A 25,135-nucleotide genomic window follows, 5' to 3' on the forward strand; every position below is an offset into this window, starting at 1 on the left:
AGAAAAGTAGACGAGTCTGGATTAATTTAATTTATTTTGATACATCCATTGTTTCTACATACGCTGTTTATTTCTTGCTAGGTTCTTTGGTGGTCATTCCGAGTTGATCGCACGTAGCAACTTTTTGCTGCTCGTGCGATCAACTTGACGCCGCCGATGGGGGAGTGTATTTTAGCATAGCAGGGCTGCGATCGCTTGTGCAGCCCTGCTATGCTAAAAAAGTTTCCTGCAAAACAAGACCAGGGTCAGACCTACTTACCCTGCGCGACGGATCCAGCGACGAAGGTCCCGGGATTGACGTCAGACATCTGCTCTCCAAACGCCTGGACACGCCTGCATTCGCCTCACCACGCCTGGAAAACGGTGAGTAAATGCCCCGGAACGCCTTCCTGCTGTCAGTCTTCTAGCGATCGCCTCTGTGATCACTTTCTGCGTTGCTGGCGTCGCTGCCCGGTGACGGACGTCACCAGGCAGTGACGCGCGTGCGCATTGTGGGTGCCACGCAGCCGCAGTCCTGACCCGTTCGCACCGCAGCAAAGAACCGCTGCGTGCGAACGGGTCGGAATCACCCCCTTTATGCGCTGTTATTGCTGTATGTTTATATCATCAGGCAGGCTGTCTAATTTGCTGTTGCCATGGATACGACGTAAAGCTGCTATACCAGATACAATTGAATCCCATAGGAAATCTGTTTTCAATGTCGGTGGCCAATTTGTTCACTGCAGACCGGGTTGAGCTCAGGTGACTGCGTGAATCAGTCTAAACTGACAGCGGACCCGGATCGGCGTATTATGGGGATCAGTCCGAGTAGGATTAGCGGGCGGTGGTGTCAGACGATTGCTTCGAGGGCGTCTCCCTTCCATTCTAATTGCACTGCATAGGCGCAATGTCTTGGTGCTCAAGCAAGGACTAAAGATAATTAATGCTAGTTACATTAGAGAGAATGTTGCTCTATGCAGCAATTAAATAGTGCCCCAAGTGGACACTATTTGAATGACCAAGGTCTAACTTTACAAGCCAATCTAACCCAGCATGTTACTACCTTTTACATGTTACTACCTTTAGTCAATCTCCCTAAAAGATACATGTTGATGTTGTTGTTGTTGTTGTTTTGTTTGTTTCATTTGTGTTAAATTAGTCTTTTTCTGTAAAACATCCTTTAGCTGATGTGCTTCCATACATTACAGTAAGTAATCGCAGATGTCACCGTCACTGGCTGCGTCTTCCTGCTTACAGACAGGTGTGTAGAGAATTAATGAGTATTCCATCTCCTTGTGACATGTAAATAATTACACTTCCGATATCCATGTGATATAAATATGATTAATACAATTTGCAGCAACTTCTGAGTCATGTCGGTTCAGGGTTTTTGTTTTTTTTAAATATTATGTATTTTATTAATTCAACAGAAATTAATATCTGACTTACATTTTCATTATACCAGTTCATTAAAAAAAAAAAAAAAATATTGCGGAGACAAACAGCTATGAACCCGCAATAGCCTTTGTCAAGATATAAAAACGTAAGAAAATTAAAAAGCTGTCACACAAATGTCAGCCAGAGACGCTTTCTAATTACAATTCTGCAAAGTAAATGAGTAGTTGTTGGATGCGGACACAGGGCAGTTTACTGATGTCGTCCCATGTGCCAAGCTATTTCTCCTCTGCGCTCAGCCACAGTTCCACTAAATCGTGTCTTTCACTATCGATCGGCTATTAGCGAGTGAAGATGGCTTAATCAATGAAGCCAATAACGTGAGGATGAAAAATAAACGTGCTTTGTGTATCAGCTGGCCGAGCCTGTGTTCCGTACGGTGATAAAGTAATTCTGTGTAGGTGGCAGGAGATCTGCAGCTAAGTCGTAGTTCAACGAGAAATACTAAGGGATAACTTTGATCAAAACTTGTAATCTTAGAATATGCAGTAGCACAGTGGTGAGCACTGCTGTCCCTTAATGCAGGAGCCCTTGCTGCTATGCTGGCTGTGCGATATTGCATATTGGGGGTCATTCCGAGTTGATCGCTCGCTGGCTAGTTTTAGCAGCCGTGCAAACGCTATGCCGCCGCCCACTGGGGAGTGTATTTTAGCTTAGCAGAAGTGCGAACGCCTGTGCAGCCGAGCTCTGCAAAAGCAGTTTGTGCAGTTTCTGAGTAGCTCTGAACCTACTCAGCGCTTGCGATCACTTCAGCCTATTCGTGTCCGGATTTGACGTCATACACCCGCCCAGCCACGCCTGCGTTTTTTCAGACACACCAGCGTTTTTACAAACCCTCCCTGAAAACGGTCAGTTGACTCCCAGAAACGCCCACTTCCTGTCAATCTTCTTGCGGCCGCCAGCGCAAAGGAAAACTTTGCTAGAACCTGAGCACAACCACAAAGAGCTGTGTACCCGTACGTTGCGCGTGCGCTTTGCGGGGCATACGCATGCGCAGAAATGCAGTTTTTTCACATGATCACTGCGCTGCGAAAATCGGCAGCGAGCGATCAACTCGAAATGACCCCCATTATCCCTACGTTCACGTGGGGGTCCTCCGTATTCTCTTGCTTCCCCCAACAACAATCTGAAAATGAGATTGCTAGCTCCATGGCTCAGGAAGTGGCGTGAATTCTAAACCGTTCTCTGATTGCACAGCAATGTGAAGTATGTTAGTAATATATTTAAATATAGGATTGAATTAATTATAATTATAGTAGAGTACTCCAGATTGACACCACAAAATTCTCTCTCTCCCACTTAGTGATTCATGAAACATATAAATGAATGGGATCCGGTCTCTAGGTCGATCACGTTTAGGTAGGCAATGTCTAGGTCGACCACTATTGGTCGACAGTAAGTAGGCCTAATTGTTTTCTAGATTGACAGGGACTCTAGGTCGACATGACAAAAAAATTTTTTTATTTTTTTTCATACTTTGATCCGTGTGGACTACAATTGGGAATGGCGAGCGAAGCGACACGGTGCACTAATTGGGGTTCCCCGTCACTGTACGGAAAAAATGACACCAAAAAAAGTGAAAAAACTCATGTCGACCTTACATACCACACTCTAAATGAATACAGAAGTATTGGGTAGTGTAATATAGATATACAATACACCTGCTATGTTGGAAGGTATGGGAAACCTCTATGTCCCTGTGATGTCCCATCAAATGCAGACATGCGTGGTGCACATTAATAAGCACTATCGCTGTGTCGTTGTCGCCATGGCGCCCTTATTAGTTACCGCCGGCTACCGTACTATGCAGAGGTGCGTTGTTTCTGTGCCAGGTGCTATGTGTGGGGTGGGGGGCACCCTGTGTATGGGGGCAACTGCCCCGTCCACCCGTGGTAACCCGCACTGAAGAGCGGGGCTGTATGTGTAAGAGTATTTGTATATGGCGGGTTACATACGCAGTCCTGGCGGGCGGGATGCCGGCTGTCAATATTCCGACAGTAGAATGACGGCAGTGGGGTGAGCGCTAAGAGTCCTCTTGCGAGTTCGCTGCGCTCGCCACAGGATCTATTCCGAATCTATGGGTGCCATAGACACCCACGAGTGGGAATAGCCCTGGTGTGTCGGCATTGCTGGCTGTCGGGATTTCAGCGTCGGGATCCTGAACGCCGGGTTCCCAATAGCCGGCATTGTAACTGCCCCCCATATATGGCACCACCCAGACGTATCGCTCGGAGATTTAGCACCCTGGAGTTTTGTGACTGAGGTCAGTGAAGAAGTTGCCTCAGCTAAGTTCTAACAATAGGCCGTTAGATAAATGGTAGCTACATCAGAAGGTTGGATCATTTCCCCTTCTATCTCTGTGTCATACATAATAATTGTTCCCACAGGGTCTTGGCAAATAGACTTCTGTGCTTCCAAAATGTAGACGCCACCCCATCGTCACCACGCTTTGCCTTTTTCATCATGCTGTGTCACACAATGTTGTGTAGTGCTCGAGGGGTGCTGCTATGCTGCATTCTATGTATACAGGAATAAGCACCGTCATTGTAGAATTGCATTGGCAGCCACATTGTACAGACCACATTGCAATTACTTCTGAAGGAGGGTGGGTGGGAACCACTCTTTGGACCCTGTCTATGAGCTTGGCAGGCACAGATCAACCTCCATCGGTCTGCCCTTTATCTTCCCAAACATGTCTGAGGTATGAGCCTGGGTGCTTATTAACCCCCACCCTTCCTCTCTGGGATCCTGGACTAAGGGGGTCATTCCGACCCATTCGCACGCTGCGGTTCATCGAAGCATTGCGAACGGGTCGGAACTGCGCATGCGCGGCGGCCGCATTACACACGTTGCGTTGCCGCGTACGAAGAAAGAGGTCGCAGCGGTGACCGCAAGAAGATTGACAGGCGTACCGGGGTGTCAACTCACCATTTTCCGGCCGTGGAGATCCGAACGCAGGCGTGTCCAGGCGTTTGGAGGGCGGCTGTCTGACGTCAAATCCGGGACCTTCATCGCTGTATCGATCGCACAGGGTAAGTAACTGCAGGGCTAGTCTACTTCTGCACAAAACTTTTTTAGCATAGCAGGGCTGCACAAGCGATCGCAGCCCTGCTATGCAGAAATACACTCCCCCATAGGCGGCGTCTAGTTGATCGCACAGGCAGCAAAAAGTTGCTACGTGCGATCAACTCGGAATGACCCCCTAAGTTGGGACTGAAGCTACTTACTCTTTGGTAGCAGCATACAGTAGCTAAGAACTGAGTAAGGCTTAAGGATCTCTAATACATGAGCAACATGAGTAATCTCCTATATATTAGGCCAAATCTGTGACTCTGTGCCTGGGCCTGTAACGCTGGGTGGAGTCACAGGGCTGGGCGGAGTCACCTGCTTCTGGCCTGTGCCAGCACACCACTACCTACACGTAGGGAGGTGGACAGCGGCAGCAGTAGCAGCCACAGAATCCGGCCACCATCATCACAGGAAAACACCACTGGACGGACGCCCCACCGTGCATGGTAACAATACACACCCACACCCCACCCCATACACCCCTCCCTTGGTTTCCCCTCAACACACAGCCACCCACACCCCAAATGACACCCGCACCTCACACCATGGAACCCTCCTTCTGCAACACCCCATCACCAGCTCCCACATCCAGCCACTGTCGGAACACACTGCCCGGGAGCCCACTGACACCCGCACCACGAAACCCTGCCTCCACAACACCCCAGCTCCCACATCCAGCCACTGACGGGACACGCTGGATGGGAGCCGACTGACACCTGCAACCCGCACCACGGAACCCTCCCTCCGCACCACCCCGTCACCAGCTCACACATGTAGCCACTGACACGCTGGCTAGGAGCCGCCAGGACACGCTGACCGGGAACGGACCAACACATTGCTGTACATGCGGCGCACCATCACCCTGACAGCACGCCGTACCTGCCTCTCTACCAGCGTTCGCTGTCTGCTGCCCCCAGACCTCACAAATGCATGTGTCTTTCCCAACACCCCCGCCGGACAACGGACCGCAAACATCCCACAATGTGTACACCCACCTCAGCCTAACACTCACTATCACCACACAAACACTGCTACCACTTCTACCTTACACACACACACCCTCCACACTCCTAACAACACGCACGCACCCTTCCCTTCCCTCCCCCCCTCCTCACACAAAACACCTTACCCATCTTGGCTACACCACCACCCAACAACAACCACTCCTGCCCCCATCACCCTCACAGCACTAGGGTAAAAGAAAAAACCCACACACCCAACACTACATGATTTAACACACAAACCCACAACCACGCAACCACCTGTCCAACACCCCCGCGCGGCGTGCACACTGCAAGCCCATCACCCACCCCCAGTAACCCCATACCTCCCACCCACCCTCCACAAATACAACACCCATCCAACACCCCCTCCACCACAGCACAACCTTTACCACCTGACTAATCCAGACACCCCCCTCTCCTCCCCTCCATTCCCCTCCCCTTCCTTCCTTCCTTCCCCTCCCTTCCCCTCCCTTTCCTTCCCTTCCCTTCCCCTGCACACACCACAAACCCCACAAAACACTCCACCATCCACCCACCCATCCTATGTGCACCTCCTCCACCCATGCAAACTTCAAACCCCCTCCCCCATCCCCCTGCCACCCACAACTGCATCCCGCACTGCACCTCCGCTCACCACCCCATCCCTCACCACTACGCAACAACATATACAGGCAGCGAACCCCCTCCACGCACTTGCTCAAGCACCATAAATCATTCCCCACACCATCACATTTCCTTTTGCCATGCTATATTTAACCAACAGAAAAAGTCCCATTCCACCACAATCAAATATACAACTACTATTCTACACCTTCACCTTTCTGTAGGGGTTACGGGGGCGTAGCCCCTTACGACGGTGTGAAGAGCGCCCGTAGGGCGCGATGAATCACCTAGTATATAAATAAACCGCTGTCTTTGTCACTCTCTGAAATCACTCATCCCTGTAATGTTGTTCTTATACAAGAGCGTGGATCTCTTTGGAGACTTTTTCTCAGTAGGGGATCATCTAATATATCTTGTAACAGATTTCCAGTTAGCTAAAAATTGCAAGGCTGGTCTGGCCCAACTCATATCATACTGTACCAGAAAGAGTCATTTTGTTACTATATATTATGTCTTACGGGGATACTTCATTCTACACGCAGTGATCCCATGAAAGCCGTTATCAGATATATGTGGATAAGGATTTGGATGCAGAATGGTTGATTTTTGCTTTTAAGATAAAATGTCTTTAGCATTATCCGTCTTGTTCACAGTGACAGACTGATAAGAAGGGATATTCTATAGATGTATTCACTCTGCCATCTAGAACAGTCAACAATGTCACCTATTGTGTCGGCATTCTAACCACATAAACGCGGCTTCACATGTTACTGTCCTACTTCAGACCTTATTGTCCTTCTGAGTAAAATGGGATCAGTATATTACGGATGGCAGTGACCATGTCGTCGTCGTTCATAATGTTGACATGAGAATGTTGACATGTTCATGATGTCAGCAGAGACCGTGATGAAAATAATGAAATGTCAACAGGGTCACAAAGTTGACAATCCAGTTTTGAGGTATACCTAACCCTTAAACCTAACCCTAATTTTATTGCGTAGTTCGACAAATCATATGTTGATATATTGTCCATGTCAGCTTTTATGGATGTTGACAAAGTAAATGTTGACATTATGAGGCATGTCCGATATGAGGCGTAATTTCCAGCAGACCTGGCGTCCAATTTTGAATTACCACGGGTATGCACTCTCCCGATACCTGCAGAGTTCAATTGGAACAAAAGAATGGGCACAATATTTTTTCGACCAAAACACCACAGGAAATTGGGAAAACATATGTACTAAAAAAAAAAAAATAATAATAATAATATTATTAAGTAACAGTAATAATGGTTATTACTGTCCCAAATAAAAATATTTTGTTGTTTGAAAGTGCTGAAAATGGCTCATTGGTGCATCATTTTTTTTGGAAAGTAAAAAAATTAAAAAGAAAAACCGAATGAAACAAAAATGGAAAAAAAGTAGAGTTAAAGATGATTTTGGGGGAAATTGCAGCCATTTTTTGAGTTCAAACAAAAATGTAAAAAAAAAATATTAAAAGCAATTTTTTTTAAATTAAATAAATACTTTACTTATATTTGGGGTGCATAAAAAAAAGCAAAATTTTTTATTTTGGGTAATTTAATGACATGTAATTATTTATAATTTTTACCTTTAAAATAGGGATTTTAGCATTTTATAGACCTGCTCTGGAGCTATGAGAAATGGTTATCCATGCTTGGCCACAAGTGATTTAATCAGCACCTCAGTCAATTTGATTTAACCATCTGTGCTGTGCCCTGGATTAGATATACCTAAAACCTGGAGCACTGGGGTACCTTGAGGACCGCGTTTGAGAACCACTGGAATATACAAAACCTCACGGATGTGGTGAAAAACTGCGCCGCAAGATTTTTCAATAATTTGCTGCCAGTTGGATCCGCCTGTATGACTGCATACCGGTAAAACAGTACACAACTATTAAACAGTCTTTTTCTTTAAATGCCCGTGTGAAATATGGAAATAGTTTGCACTGTCAAGTTTTATTAGGCGCACAATAAGAGCACTTATTGCAAAAGTTCTTCAATACTGGATCGCACAGACATTCAGGAAATGAAGTAGGCGGGCCTAGACCATTACAGCAGCACAGAGTATTTCAGTTTGGGCAGCATCTTTGTGTCTGCATATAGGCAAGTTTGAAGTGGGATGTGTACGGTAAGGAGTGATAAGAAGATCCCGTCAAACAGTTTCAAGGTAGAATACAGTGTAAAGCACATTTTATAGAATATAAATTTCCTAAATCCAACTTTTGTGTCATGTTTTAATTTATTTTTCTATACCCTGGGGCTAAAACTTGTTTTATTGGGAAGTCATTTCCATAGAGTACGCTCTGGTTTTCCAATTCCTGCGCACGTCCACTTATTCCAGTATGATTTTCAGGGCAAATTCCTGTTGCATAGGAACATCACAATATCTAGGGAGCGGAGATATATATAAAACACCCAGGCACTTCCACTGGTTCTCTATATATAGGTCTGCCGCAAGGGCGGTTGATGTGTTTGCAATGTAAGAATTGAAGACAGGACCTACTTAAACCAATCTGACAAAATGACGAGACTTCGGCTTCTCGCATCATCTGTCACCCCTGACTAATGAACTGGGTGACGTCAATAATTGTCACCTCACGTGCGGAGAGGCGTCTTGCTGATTATCCCGGAGGGGCACCGTGTCAGCAGCTCTCCTGGTCACTGTGCATCAAGTGCCTTTTCAGAGAACTTGTTAATTAACACACTATTAAAATGATCAATATAACATGAGTCTAATTAACTAACGTGAGACAGTAGCAAGTGACAATTTATTATTCTCCTCAGCACTTTGATGCTGGTGGCAAGCGTGATCGTACTTAATACTAGATATACCCAACTAAATCTATTTGTTACCTAATAATATGCAATTCCGGTTCTGCAGGCTAAAGAGCTGCAGCGTACCCTTGTATTATTCTCTTGAAGGACATTTGGGGGTATTTGTACGCCAGACCTCCCTATGCGTGTGCTCAATAAAACTCTGTGGGACACGCAGGTCCATCAGCACTCCCTCCGTTAATGTTGCCTGTGTGAGAAGGCCACGTCCCTTTCGTTGTGTCAGGGCCGTAGCAAGGCTATAACCACCTCTGTGCCAGCCCCGCCCCTGAACATATGACGTTGTGTTGTCACGCTGAGGGGCCATTGGCACCAGGACTAGGAAGAAGGGGAGTGCCCAGAGCACACTAAGCATAGCTCTTCCGGCTGCAGGGTGTTCAGGGCACCATGCAAGCCAAATGCAAGAGCCATGGGGCAGCAGTGATGTTGCACCCCAAGGCCCTGTGCCATGGGTGGTGATGAAACTCCATACCCCTAGCTACGACCCTGGTAAGTGCAGATGGGCCTGAAAACACAGGAAAAAGGGAATTGCAGGTGCACACTCCAAGCACCAAGAATACTTAGGAACATGTGCTGATTAAAAACACTGAAGGGCAGATGGAAAGGGTGCCTTCATGCCTACAATATGTAACCGCTATAGAGGAAAAAGGAGGAGACTTGGACTGAACACCCTATATTTAAACATAACAAGAAGTGCTACCATGCTGAGGCGTCTAGTATCACACAGGAAAAATAAAAATGCAGGTGCACACTCTAAGCACTAAGGGGTAAATTTACTAAAGCTTGTAAAACAGAGAATTGGTGATGTTGCCCATAGCAACCAATCAGATGCTCTCCATCATTTCTCTATTGCATTTTAGATAATGATAGCATATGATTGGTTGCTCTGGGCAACATCACAAATTCTCTGTTTTACAAGCTATAGTAAATTTACCCCTTAGAATACTGATAGTCAAAGTCATTTTGAAAAACTCTTACAATTAACATGGAGTATAAGAAAAGTTTTTAGCACAAATTTGGCCAAAAATGTGGGGCCCATCCACCGCGTCCAGGTGAACATAATCAGATGGGTCCCTAAAATCCCTAATACTAACACATTATCCAATTGTATCCAGTGTGAAAACACACAAGCTACATAAACAGGAATACATTAAACACATCAGGACCCTAATGTTTCTTGGTTTGGGTTAGAGCTGAAAAATCGTCTGGCATGGGGCACTTTGAGAGATATCATGAAACTTGCGTAGTGTTGTCTGTACAAATAAAGTTCTATAAGGAAGTGTCTTTCTTGCAAGATCTCAGGTACGAGGTTTCTGCCCTCTATGGGAATTTTTTGAAGTCTGCACCCTGTGTAGCATAGGAGTGCTAGCTAACTGGTAATTCCAACATTTGCCTTCCATCCACATAAAGCATCATGGGTCTCGCTGAGCGTTTTGTGTCTTTTTTCGCAGGCCTGTTTATAAGGCAAATATCTCAATCTGCTTACGCTAATGGTTATCTTTGTCTGACATATTGCTGATAAGGGCTAATTACACATGTGTGGGTCCTCCGAGCAGTTGCCGTGAGGACATCAGAGGTCCTACAGTATTGCGGGTGAGATATAATTTAATGAGGTTGCCTGACACCTGGGATGGAAAATATTCCGGGATATGTTTGTGCTGCAGTTCTTGGATTTAACATTTGTCTGGAAGGTAAAAATACAAAATAAGCACAGCGCCCGAGCTTTGGTGGAGGTCTGGGTATTCCAGACTTTAGACGTTATTATATTGCAGTGCAACTGGCTCCCTGCGTACAGTGGTGTAACCCTGGGGCACGGAAAGGTCTGGATTGACATTGAGACAGCTGAACTGGGGCTTTCTTCTTCTCTCCTCCCTTCTGTGGAGCCCAAGGTCCATCCGACCCAAAAATGTAGCCTCCCAAACAATCATATCTCACTCCTTATCTATCTGGGACCCAGCACACAAAAAATACAGACTAGCCCCCACTCCATCTCCGATTGTGCTTCTTCTACATAACCCTGCTTTTCCTCCAGGTATGCACAAGACATCGTTCCTCCCATGGAAAAACAGGGGCATACTGTTTCTTAATGATATCTCCGCAAACGCATATTTTCCCCAATTCTCTCAAATTCAAGAGGATATATCTATTCCCACTAAACATTTTTTTCAGTTCCTCCAAATCAGACACTTTCACTCTACTATACACCCGATTATTACCAAACGGCCCCTGACTACTTTTGAGGCATTGTCCCTTAGACGTTCTTCCACTAGAGGCCTGATATCTCTCATATACACATTACTTGCTAAGGACCCTTCCCCCCCATCCTACCTCCTACGAGACAGCTTGGGAAACTGACTTTCACACTACCCTAACTGAAGACGAGTGGTCGGAGATCTGGGCCAACGCTGCCTCTAGTTCTATATGCATTAAGATTAAAGAGAATACATACAAACTGCTTTACAGATGGTAATACGTCCCCTCTAGACTTTGTAAAATGTATCCTGGCTCTTCCGATAGGTTCTGGAGGGGTTGCAATACCGGAGGATCCTTCATAGATATATGGTGGTCTTGCCCTAACATAGTCACTCTATTGAAGGATGTCACCGCCTACATTACGACTTTATTACAACTGCCCATTCCGTACGACCCAAAGTTTTTTTTCTTTTGCCATTGTGTGTCCCAACTTTATCCAGGCACCAAAACCAATTGATGCGCCATGTGTTCTCTGCGACCACCTGCCAAATTGCAATGGACTGGAAACGTACAGATGCTCCCCTCCATTCACTCTATATTATCTCGTATGGAATATATGACTAGCATCATTAATAACTCCTCCAAAAAATTTAATTCCGTATGGTCCCCATGGATTTCCCTTCAGCGAGTAGCATCTCTATTCGCTCTCTGATATGCTGTCCCGTTTTCAGGTCACACCAATTATTATTTTACTTTCTCACCGAGGATCCACCATTTCTATCTTTTCTCCCTCTCCCTTCTCTATTCCTCTTCTCCTGTCCACCTTCTTTGTTTCTCTTAACCGCCACATCGTTTTAACTCTATCCTCTTCTTTTCTCTCCTCTTTTCTTTTCCTCTCACTCTTTTCTTTTCTCCGTAAATTGTTAAAACGGATCATGTTCATTACACTGTCTACATTGTCCTTTCCGACTTTATGCACTCGTTTGCACGTCTCTCGATATTGACAGCAATGTTATTGTATTGTGTCCTGATCCCCCTAATAAACAAATTCTAAAAAAAAAAAAAAAAGACAAAATAAGCAAAAACTAAACTATTGAATGTCCTGAGTAGATATTTAAAGGTTGGCTGATCTCAGAAAAGGGACGGGGCATGGAGTGCTGGACAGATTTACTAACACACATCATAATTTCATATCCAGTAGTGGGTTTACTGTATATATTGTGGCTGAGGGCCCTGCCTACTAGGGGGGGGGGGGGATGTTTTTGATGCAAAGATCTAAAAATAAAGTGCTGACAGCCACTACTGCAACCTATGTTCTGTGATGTATTCCCTTCCATGCGTTTGTATAAGAAAGCGAGAATTCACTTGACAAGTATGAAGTTTGTTTAATTAAACAGTGTATCAAGTTAACGCTGTTTCAATGCATAGAAGGGATTTGTTGGCTCCTTTTATGTGTAAGAAATTAATTTGTGAATGTCTCATTAATTTGCATGGAGATTTACGTTGATGCGCTTATACTCTTGTATAGATTTTATATTCTGTGTATTTTATGTGCTGTGCGATCTCCGCTGCATTTTCTTAATGCGTCGTCTTGTTTTCTTACTCTCTGCTCCCACCTGTAATATGTTTGTGCTGTATAAAGAAATATAGATACATTATTAGTACAAAACTACTATTCCCCTTCTACTCAGGCTCCTACAACCACCCCACATAGATACTGTACATGAAAACCCGTAAAATACGTATCTGCATATGAGCGTAATGATTAGGGGCTCATGCTGCATTGGTGTACACAAGGTTGGTTTCTGTGGCCCCCAGGGCAACTAACATACAAGGGCCTCTACCAGTAAATTGTCAATATGATATTATGGCGATATTAGTAAAAAAGTATAAGGTGCAAATACTCCCAGCACCGCAAATATGTTCAACTCATTGCAGTGCCCCGAGTTCACATGATGCCACACAGAACCCCCAGTTCACATGATGCCACACAGAACCCTCAGTTCACATGATGCCACACAGAACCCCCAGTTCACATGATGCCACACAGAACCCCCCAGTTCACATGATGCCACACAGAACCCCCAGATCACATGATGCCACACAGAACCCCCAAATCACATGATGCCACACAGAACCCCCAGATCACATGATGCCACACAGAACCCCCAAATCACTTGATGCCACACAGAACCCCCAAATCACATGATGCCACATAGAACCCCCAGTTCACATGATGCCACACAGAACCCCCAGTTCACATGATGCCACACAGAACCCCCAGTTCACATGATGCCACACAGAACCCCCCAGTTCACATGATGCCACACAGAACCCTCAGTTCACATGATGCCACACAGAACCCCTAGTTCACATGATGCCACACAGAACACCCAGTTCACATGATGCCACACAGAACCCCTAGTTCACATGATGCCACACAGAACCCCCCAGTTCACATGATGCCACACAGAACCCCCAGATCACATGATGCCACACAGAACCCCCCAGTTCACATGATGCCACACAGAACCCCCCAGTTCACATGATGCCACACAGAACCCCCCAGTTCACATGATGCCACACAGAACCCCCAGATCACATGATGCCACATAGAACCTCCCCGTTCACATGATGCCACACAGAACACCCAATTTACATGATGCTACACAGAACCCCCCCGTTCACATGATGCCACACAGAACACCCAATTTACATGATGCTACACAGAACCCCCAGTTCACATGATGCCACACAGAACTCCCAGTTCACATGATGCCACACAGAACCCCCAGATCACATGATGCCACACAGAACCCCCAGATCACATGATGCCACATAGAACCCCCCGTTCACATGATGCCACACAGAACACCCAATTTACATGATGCTACAGTGCCTCCCACGCTGGTGATCTACATATACGTGTGGGGGCCCTGGGCGACCACCTGAGGTGCCTGTTGTTAATCCTAACTGTGGCTGTACACCTGTGTGTAATCACACTGCCAAGTGTTAAGGAACTGTGTTCATGCAAGTACGGGTGATGCACAATTGTATGTTTTCCAATCGAATATCCACCGAAGAAGAGTAACAGGGCTGTAACGGGGACGATGAGTGAGGGCGTGCCGATGGAACTTTAGGCTACGCTTGCGTGTGGCATACCATATCTAAAGTAATTAGATAGACAGTCATTACTGTAGGTCAACCCCATATGGTCAACAGGATCAAAATGTCGATAAGGTCAACATGAAAATAGTGGACACAAAAATGGTAAAAACAGATTTTTTTTTTTAAACTTTTTTTTGTGACTACAATCAGTGTAAACGTGTACCCTCGTGGGCTCACCTCACTCACCGTGCTTCAGGTATGGTGACTTGCTGCGCGCGTTCGGTTACTATTCCCAATTGTAGTCCACGTGGATGATAAATCGAGCAAAAGTTGAAAAATATGTGAAAACCCCCCAAATTCCTTGCCGACCATATGTTTGCCGACCATTGGCATGTCGATCTTTGAACCTGTCAACCCTTTGTATATGTCGACTTTAAGCACAGTCTACCCTTTACCAGTCAACGTTTTGACCAAGTCGACTTTAATACATGTTTGCCTTTTGGTGTCAACTTATTGACTATCTAGACACTGTAGATCTATACATTGGAACCCATGCCGACATAAATCTGTAAACTGCAGGCGTATCTTGTGCACGTAGCATAGGGCTGGACTGGTGCAAGTTCTGCTAGATGATGGTGACTAGTAGCAATCAAGAATTCTGAGAGTCCTCTATATAAAACACACCATTATATAAAACATACCTCATTATCTCTTCTGCTCCCACCAGTTACGAGTGGAAACCATGGATGAGACTGGAAAAACTCTTGAGGGACCTGTTGATCTAGAAGTTGTGATCATCGATCAGAATGACAACCGACCAATCTTCAAGGAAGGTCCATACGTTGGCCATGTCCTAGAAGGGTCTCCAACTGGTGAGTAGCATTGATGCATTTTATTGTCTTTCTCTGCGGTGAATCTATACAAGTCTATGGGGGAGATGTACCAAGACTTGGAGAGAGAGAAAGTGGAGAAGTTGCAACCAGTCAGCTCCTGACATTCACCTAGCACAGGCTTTGAAATAATAGCAGATCATTTGTTGCTTTGGGCGGCTGGGTCACGTTACCCCTCGCGAAGCTTGAAACCTCGCCTCTTACTTCAGAATGTTTGCAGATCATTTACTGTACAACTAATTCCTGTTTCTGTAACAATGAAACCCAGAGCGATTGGTTTATTCAGTGACTATGAATAGAGATGACACAAGACTGCAATTGTTAATAATGCTATTGTATAGAAAGAATGCATTGTAACGCAATTTTATAAATTTTGATTATTTATCTTGACATGTAATTTATCTGTAATTATTTTATAGTATATCCATTTTAATAATTAGTAAAAAAATATACATATATAAAGCCTAGAATATAAATTTCATAGGAAACTACAGTATGACCGCACAATCTCGTAACCTTACAGGTGTTTCCTCATACAAGTAATGTTTTTGGCATGAAGCTCGCGGCATAATTTAGATGCCGCACCACTGATAGCTAGTACTGGACTGTAGAGTATTTTTTTTTGCACCACTTAGGTTTTTTTTCTTGGGAACAAACCAGACTGCAGTGTACTCAAGGATTAGACTTTGCACTTCCCTTGCAATCGTAGGAGTGCAGAATTGCATGATGTTGCGTGTTGGGATGCATGATGCAACTGCAGCATATCAATTCCCAGGCTCTTGCCTGTTTTCTGTAGATTAGCGTCCCTGTCGCATTGTTATAGCATACAAATCCACTAGTGGTATACAGGGTACACTTGCTTTGTGCTTTTATTGCATTAGCAGCGCGTACAAGGTGCAATCCAGTAAAAATTCTAAGCGTCTGGAACCATGGCGCGGCTTAGTCGCACATATTGTGGTGATTTGAGGACAGGTGTATATGGACACATCGGTAAGCACCAACTCTGTACCTACGGTTGGTCCCATCCAGGTGGCTTATCCACATGTCTCCTGTCATTAACCACCTTATTGCCATAGACCTAAAAATTTACAGAGGGTCGCAAGCAAAATATTCATGTATTTGAGGTTCTCTTGGAGAACATTTTTGGTCCAAGACCAAGAGCACTGGCGAGTTGGGGAGCACCTGGCTCCCCTACATCTATGATTAGGTGTCTGCACGGATGATGGCAATGACCTCACTACTGAGGTTTCCCTGCAGGAAGGGGAGACTCTGGGGAAAACATCTACAGAAACGTTTTATAGCAGCCTCCCTGTCCCTAGAACCTCCGTTCCTCTTCCCTTATATCGGGAGGGAGGCTGTGAGCTGGATGACGAAACACACCGTGCAGTCAGGAGATGCAGCCGGATCCTCCTCTGCCAGTTGAGCATTCTCGCAAGGCCCCAGCTAGTGGTAATTGGCGTGTACCAATAACTATCAGCCCAGGTGGTAGTGCCACCTTCTCTATGATCCACACACGGTCCTAGAACACACTTTCTTTTCTCACTTTTATTATTATTACAATTGCAGAATAAAATATGGTCTGTTTTGTGTAAACGTTGCTTCGGAAAGACTCATGGAAGGGTGGGGGGCCGGGGCAGAAGATGGTATCGTGCATTGTATTTTTGTCTGTTTTACCATATAGAATAACCCTGAAAGAGTTAAAAAACTTAGTATTCCTGTGAACTGATTGTTTGGACGGATTCAGTATCTAAAACTGTGCTAGACAAACCCTCAGTAGTCCGCAAGGACCCTAGCTTAGCTACTGTTCCGTAGAGATAGGGTAACCTCTCCCCGCGCTGCATTAAACAGAACATTTATTACTTTTACAGTATACAGTATGTATGCACAGCGTATTAAAGTGAACTGGCATACAATAAAAGGTTGCAAATCAGTGTGAACACTTACTGCAGTAATCTCCTATATAATAGCCCTGTGACTCTGTGCCTGGCATTCTAATGCTGGGCGGAGTCACAGAGCCCATCACATGTGCAGCGTCCTTCCTCCTGCTGCCTATGACCCCCTGCCCCATCAGCCCACTCCCCGGCCGCGGCGTCGGGGGAACAACAACAACTGCCGCCTGTCCATCACCCCCTCCGCCATCAGCACACTCCCACTCCCCGGCCGCGGCGCCTGGCTGACGCACAACAACAACTGCTACCGCCACCGCCGCCATACACGAGGGACGGGTGGTGCAGGAGAAGGATTTCATAGCCCTCCCTGCGCCGCGCACACAGACCCGCCACCTCCTCCGCACACGTGACGCTGCCTCCCACCATCGCCAGAGCCGATGCCCTCACTGCACACCACAGGGCCTGCCCTGCCACCCGAAAGCCCTGAGACGCGGACACGGACAGCGCGCCCTACTGAGAGTGACAGGTGCGAGCTGGGGGCCAGGAGAGAGATCTGCCACCCCGGTTACCTAGGTATGTGGGGTCACGCTGTCAGCACTTCCAGTCCCCTCCCTGCCGCCCCGCCTCTCCACGTCCCCTCCCTGCCGCCCGCCTCTCCGCATCCCCTCCCTGCCGCCCTGCGTCTCCTCCCTGCCGCCCAACCTATCCGCGTCCCCTCCCTGCTGCCCCGCGTCCCCTCCCTGCTGCCCCACGTCTCCGCCTCCCCTCCCTGCCGCCCCACCTCTCCATGTACCCTCCCTGCTGCCCTGCGTCCCCTCCCTGCCGCCCCGCCTCTCCGCGTCCCCTCCCTGCCGCCCCATGTCTCCGCGTCCCCTCCCTGCCGCCTGCCTCTCCGCACCCCCTCCCTGCCGCCCTCGTCTCCGTGCCCCCTCCCTGCTGCCCGCGTCTCCGCGTCCCCTCCCCGCGTCTCCGCGTCCCCTCTCCGCGTCTCCTACCTGCCGCCCCGCGTCCGCTCCCTGCCGCCCCACGTCAACTCCCTGCCGCCCCGCCTCTCCACGTCCCCTCCCTGCCGCCCCGCCTCTCTGCGTCCCCTCCCTGCCACCCCGCCTCTCCGCAACCACTCCCTGCCGCCCCGCGTCCCCTCCCTGCCGCCCCGCCTCTCTGCGTCCCCTCCCTGCTGCCCCGCGTCCCCTCCCTGCCGCCCCACGTCTCTGCCTCCCCTCCCTGCTGCCCCGCGTCTCCGCGTCCCCTCTCCGCGTCTCCTCCCTGCCGCCCCGCGTCTCCTCCCTGCCGCCCCGCATCCGCGCCCCGCCCTGCCGCCCCGCCTCTCCGCGTCCCCTTCCTGCCTCTCCACGCCCCCTCGCTGCCGCCCCGCCTCTCTGCGTCCCTTCCCTTCCGCCTGCCTCTCCGCGTCCCCTCCCTGCCGCCCCGCGTCGGTGTGTCCCCCCCTGCCGCCCCACGTCGGTGTGTCCCCCCCCGCGTCGGTGTGTCCCCGTCCTACCGCCCAGCGTCTCTGTATGCCCTCCCTACCGCCCTGTGTCTCTCTATCCCCTCCCTACCGCCCTGCGTCTCTGTATCCCCTCCCTACCGCCCGCGTCTCTGTATCCCCTCCCTACCGCCCGCGTCTCTGTATCCCCTCCCTACCGCTCCGCGTCTCTGTATCCCCTCCCTACCGCCCCGCGTCTCTGTATCCCCTCCCTACCGCCCCGTGTCTCTCTATCCCCTCCCTACCGCCCGCGTCTCTGTATCCCCTCCCTACCGCCCCGCATCTCTGTATCCCCTCCCTACCGCCCCGCGTCTCTGTATCCCCTCCCTACCACCCCGCATCTCTGTATCCCCTCCCTACTGCCCGCGTCTCTGTATCCCCTCCCTACCACCCCCTGCGTCTCTGTATCCCCTCCCTACCGCCCCCTGCGTCTCTGTATCCCCTCCCTACTGCCCTGCGTCTCTGTATCCCCTCCCTACCGCCCCGCGTCTCTCTATCCCCTCCCTACTGCCCGCGTCTCTCTATCCCCTCCCTACCACCCCGCGTCTCTGTATCCCCTCCCTAACGCCCCGCGTCTCTGTATCCCCTCCCTACCGCCACGCATCTCTGTATCCCCTCCCTAACGCCCTGCATCTCTGTATCCCCTCCCTACCGCCCTGCGTCTCTCTATCCCCTTCCTACCGCCCCGCGTCTCTCTGTCCCCTCCCTACCGCCCCGCGTCTCTCTATCCCCTCCCTACCGCCCCGCGTCTGTGTCACCTCCCTACCGCCCGCGTTTCTCTATCCCCTCCCTACCGCCCCGCGTCTCTCTGTCCCCTCCCTACCGCCCGCGTCTCTGTATCCCCTCCCTACCGCCCCGCATCTCTGTATCCCCTCCCTACCGCCCCGCGTCTCTGTATCCCCTCCCTACCACCCCGCATCTCTGTATCCCCTCCCTACCGCCCCGCGTCTCTGTATCCCCTCCCTACCGCCCCCTGCGTCTCTGTATCCCCTCCCTACCGCCCCCTGCGTCTCTGTATCCCCTCCCTACTGCCCTGCGTATCTGTATCCCCTCCCTACCGCCCCGCGTCTCTCTATCCCCTCCCTACCGCCCCGCGTCTCTCTATCCCCTCCCTACCACCCCGCGTCTCTGTATACCCTCCCTAACGCCCCGCGTCTCTGTATCCCCTCCCTACCGCCACGCATCTCTGTATCCCCTCCCTAACGCCCTGCATCTCTGTATCCCCTCCCTACCGCCCTGCGTCTCTCTATCCCCTTCCTACCGCCCCGCGTCTCTCTGTCCCCTCCCTACCGCCCCGCATCTCTCTATCCCCTCCCTACCGCCCCGCGTCTGTGTCACCTCCCTACCGCCCGCGTTTCTCTATCCCCTCCCTACCGCCCCGCGTCTCTCTGTCCCCTCCCTACCGCCCCGCGTCTCTCTATCCCCTCCCTACCGCCCGTGTCTTTCTATCCCCTCCCTGCCGCCCCGCATCTCTCTATCCCCTCCCTGCCGCCCCGCATCTCTGTATCCTCTCCCTACCGCCCGAACTGCTGCAGTAACAATAGCGTTGGGAACTTGGGGCAGTCAGCCTGAGTTTGTAAGAGATGTATAGGTTTGTCTGCTCAAACACTGCTGCCTCTTACTGTACTAAGGGCCTAATTCAACATGGATCGCTAATTTGAGAATTCGCAAATCAAGCGATTCTGGAACAACTGCACATGCGCAGCGTTTGCATTGAGCACGTGTGTGGTGTATTAGCAACGGAAAATGCCTACAGATCGTAATCGCAATGTAGTGTTTGACTGACAGGAAGCCGGCGTTTCTGGGCGGAAATCTGCCGTTTTCTAGGTGTGTCAGAAAAAACGTAGGCGTGCCCAGGCGTTTTTCTGGGGGGAGGGTCTCTGACGTCAGCGCAGACCACTTCTAGGCCGTCTCAATCGCAGGTTAGTGGCAGCCGCAGACCTACTCACATTTGCTGAGACGTCAAAGATTCTTCGATGTTCCGGGATTTGCGTATGCATCTGCGAGTGGATGGTGATCTGCTCTGCATTCCCAAATTTCCACAGGGCGTTTTTTCTTCCTGTCGGGGCAGCGCCTTTTATTCGCAGACAACTTCAATTTCTCTGATCAATGATCCATGCTGAATTAGGCCATATTCAACTATGTGTGTGTGTTCTGTACCGTTGCTTATATCCTGTGCTAGCGTTTTCCCACAATGCTGTGTTTGGGGTCAGCCATAATTCAGGCGTACCTGGGTGAATTTATGAGAAAAAAAATGCAATTTTTTTTTTTTAAATCTAATTTTGATGATGCTAAATTGAAAAATCATAAATATTTCAATATGTTGTTTATGTTCTTTTTCTGTCAGAATGCTCTTGTTTAAAAAAAAATCCTGCATGAATTGCTAGACGCACACTGCCCTATTTCTGTGAGAGACCGTCTCACAATCCATGCTGCCACTGTCCCGGATCCATATCTACGAGCAGCATCGTAAGCTACAGTATTTATCACTGTCCAATGATAAATATGATGCCAGAGTAACAAGGCCAGCAGAGAAAGCTAGAAAAAGAAAGTATTGGATTTAGGGGGTCATTCCGACCTGATCCCACGCTAGCTATTTTTTGTAGCGCTGCGATCAGGTCAAAACTCGGCAAATCTGCGCATGCGTATGAACTGCAATGCGCAGACGCGTCGTACGGGTACAATGCGGATCGGTGCTGGGCGATGGATTTTATGAAGAATCCATTCACACAGCCGATCACAAGGAGATTGACAGGAAGAAGGCGTTTGTGGGTGGCAACTGACCGTTTTCTGGGAGTGGTTGGAAAAACGCAGGCGTGTCCAAGCGTTTGCAGGGCGGGTGTCTGACGTCAATTCCGGGACCGGACAGGCTGAAGTGATCGCAGCGGCTGAGTAAGTTCTGAGCTACTCAGAAACTGCACAAACTGTTTTTGTACCGCTCGGATGCACATGTGATCGCACACATGCAAAGCTAAAATACACTCCGCTATAGGCGGCGACTATCTAATCACAGCGCTGCAAAAAATAGCTAGCGCGCGATCAACTCGGAATGACCCCCTTAGTACAGTTTGCATTAAGATGGGATGAATTAATAAGTGAATAAAGAATTGGTTATATAAATATCAAATACGTAATATAAAAAAATGAACGACAGATGAAGGAGGAATGCTCCCGGCCAGCTGGTCTCGTTATCTACTGAGTAATTAATAGGGAACGTTGCCTTTTTCCTGCAAACCTTTCCCTGAACCGTTTTATGGCCTTACGGGAGAAAAGACATTAAACGCTTTCTCTGATTGCATTCCGGCCGGACTGGCCGTCTGCCAGAAGAGCCAATGGTCTGATGGGCCGGCCTAGCCTCCTGAAGGCCTGGTCGTACAGCTGCCTCCCAGCGCTTTGTTTGAATGGCATGCTGTGATGGGGGCATGCTGTGAGACCACGCCTCCTGAAGCATGATCACGCCCCTTTCATCTCTGCGCACCCCAGAGGTGTACACAAAGAATGTCGGGGCCGATTCTTGCCCCCAATCCGTCTCTGATTGCATTAAGCAGTAATATAGGCCCAGGTTACACGAGAGAGTCTGCAGGTTCCCCCTCAGTACATTGTGCTCTACCCAGTGGCGTAACTATAGGGGGTGCAGGGGGTGGGTGCATTCACTGTGGGCCTGGAATCTTAGAAGGAATGGCCTCCCTGGTATCCTCTATGTGGCATACTATGAATTGGGGGCACTAGTATGGGTTTTTATAAGCATTGAGGTTCCCTTTAAAGTGTTGATAAGGGGCCCACAAAGTTCTTGATTCTGCCCATCTGAATTCCAGATGTTACTTTGTGTAAACAGTAGGATGCAACATCACTCAATAAGCCGTATAGTGTAACCCGCCTGCCCTAGGGTCCTTGATACAATGATAGTAAACACATACAGTACTTACCTGCTGTCCCAGAATGCTCTGCGGGGCCCTCAATATAGATAAGGGAGTCCGAGGAACCTCCTGAATCCCACTCACCTCTATAGTGACGTCTGATTCGCTGCAGAACTGCTACATGCAGCTGTAAGAACTGACTGCCATAGACTCTCGCTGAAGTCCTACCAGCATAAGCCTGAAACGTTACAATAAAATAAATGCAGCAGAGTTGATCACAGCGGTTCCTATTCCCATTTGGTGCAGGCACGCAAGACGTATCCCCAATTGGTGTGACTGCCTGAAAGCATTTAATTCCAGCTACAGAACACCATTCAGGGGAACCGATAAATAAGCTGTACATAATTGCTAGGTAACATGGAAATGGGACTTTTAGAGCGCTTTGCTAACGGAATCAGACGCAGTATTTTGACAGCCCGTATAAATGCATCATAGGTTGAAATCTGAGGATGAGTGTTAGCTGCGCAGGTCCGCCAGAACCGCCTACACAGTAGGTATTGATAACTATTCACGGCACGTAATTATATATTGTTTTCTTTTCCCAGCAAAACGAATGGCACTCATATCGAGTTCTGTTTTCCGTGGAGTATAAACATTTAATTAGTAGCGGTATGTTTTATTTAGAGTCCTATAACATAGGCGGGCGCGTTAAATTATAGACATGACAGCTAGTAATTGGTTTACAAAAAATAAAAGGCGTCCCATCCTATAACATCACCCGATGCTTATTTATATACGTTTGGCTGATAAATACGGGTAATTTCTGCGTTTCCAGGTCTGGCTTCACGGAAAAACATGTTTAATGGCTCAGGCTGTGATTATTGTATACGGTAACGCTGAACTGCTTGTAGAATATAATATAGAGGCAGAAGATGGCGTGAGGTGTATTGTATTGATACGGGTCTGGTCATCACTAATGTTATCATCTGGGAATCCTTCCAAAGTCTAAGTATACACTTAGGGGTATATTCAATTGAAGTCGGATCCATTCCATTCGGGTCTGGCTGCCCGCGGCTCCCCGTCTCCAGCGCTGCCCGCCGAGGGTCTGGCTGCCCGCGACTCTTCCGTCTCCCCGCGACTCTCCCCCCTCTCTCCTCCACTAAGGTCCCTTATCTCAGTCCGATATTTTTTTTTATGTCGGACTGAGATGGTCGGAAATGGGGCCAAATCCTGTCGAATTTGGCCCCGTTTCCCTCAAAGGTACGTGAATCGGCAGCTATACCGGCGATTCACGTACTATTCAACAAGTCGAATTCCCCAACTTGTCGAATAAAAACAGCTGGGATTGAATAGGTCGAATCGCGATTCGACCTTAAAAAGTCAAAAACTGCCGTCTTTTCGACAGACGGCAGCTTTCGACACCAATTGAATATACCCCTTAGGAGAGATTCATCAAAAGCTTCTGAAGAGAACGGGTGGAGAAGTTGCCGTAGCAACCAATAACTATCAATATATAGAATGTGCTAGCTAAATGATAACTAGAATTTGATTGGTTGCCATGGGCAACCTATGATTTAAAAGAAAATGTACCCCTTGGACTTTCCTGCTCTCTTGGAGGAGCAGGAAAGTCTCCCTGAAATCGCAACTGGATGACACGGGTGTGGATCATAGCGTCGACCACTATTGGTCGACAGTAACTAAGTCGACACCTCAAATAGGCCGATACAAGCATTATGTTGACATGAGCAAGGTCGGCGTGACAAGAGGTTGACGTGAGGTTTTAAAAAAAATTGGTGTAGTTTTCTTTGTAGAGTGACCGGGAACCCCAATTAGTGCACCGCGTCCCCTCGCATGGCTCGCTATGCTTTTAGCAAGGGGTCTCGCTCCGCTACCGCCGTGCTCAGGACAGCTTACCGTTCCCAATTGTACTCCACGTGGATCGTAAAGTATGAAAAAGTACAAAAAATGAAGAAGAAAAAAATATGAAATACTCATTTACCGTTTACCAGGCTTAATAAATCCGCCCCCAAATAACATCAGAATTGCTGGTATCACCAGGGCAGCGGACCAATCCTCAGCTGCGTCATCGATAATGGCCTGCAAGGATTAACTCACGTCATTGCTTGGCCAGTCGCAGCACGCAGGTGGAACAGAAAGCTCCGACTTTACATTACATGTAGTAAAAGAGGGAAAATAAAGATTTTATTTCATCAATTTTCTCCTGGCATCACCGACCTGAGATGGCGATAACAGAAGGCGGATTGCTTTGATCCCTGGCGTTATATCGGGTTATCACCCATGGGGTCATAGTGGGGTAACAATGCCACAGTATCAATTGCGGAAACCGCTTGATAAATGGGGTGTAGAATTTATTCCCCCACCCCCTCCGCACAATTCTATTTCTCAATGTTGTAATGCTGAGAACTTTTGTTTCTTTCCGGGACTGATATGCTGGTTATTTTTGAGTATACAATACTTGTCATTGCAAATATTCATATGCTTGCTATTGTAGAATATAGAATACTGATCATTGTGCAAATAGTAATGTGCTGGGCATTGTGGAGTATAGAATGCTGGTCATTGCAAATAGTAATACAGGTACACCACCGATTTTCCGGCAACCGATGATTCGGAACCTCTTTTAATCTGGACAGTTTTCCTTTGTCCGGATTAAAGGGGGTTAGAGACGTCTTTTAATCCGAAACATTTTCTGCGCATGGGCGTAACACGCAATACGCGCAAGTG

The 25,135-nt window shown here is 48.2% G+C and overlaps 1 protein-coding gene across 3 annotated transcripts in view; it reads left to right on the forward strand.

Annotated features, from left to right (window-relative positions):
* The window catches only part of CDH13 (cadherin 13), a 1,087,951-nt gene that overhangs the window by 651,031 nt on the left and 411,785 nt on the right, over positions 1-25,135 (forward strand). For all 3 annotated transcript variants that reach the window (XM_063945965.1, XM_063945966.1, XM_063945967.1), the window contains one exon: positions 14,996-15,140. In XM_063945965.1, the coding sequence (XP_063802035.1) occupies positions 14,996-15,140 (145 nt within the window). The remainder of the gene's footprint in view (positions 1-14,995; positions 15,141-25,135) is intronic.

Source organism: Pseudophryne corroboree, chromosome 11 (genome assembly GCF_028390025.1).
Source record: "Pseudophryne corroboree isolate aPseCor3 chromosome 11, aPseCor3.hap2, whole genome shotgun sequence".
NCBI classification, from domain to species: Eukaryota; Metazoa; Chordata; class Amphibia; order Anura; family Myobatrachidae; genus Pseudophryne; species Pseudophryne corroboree.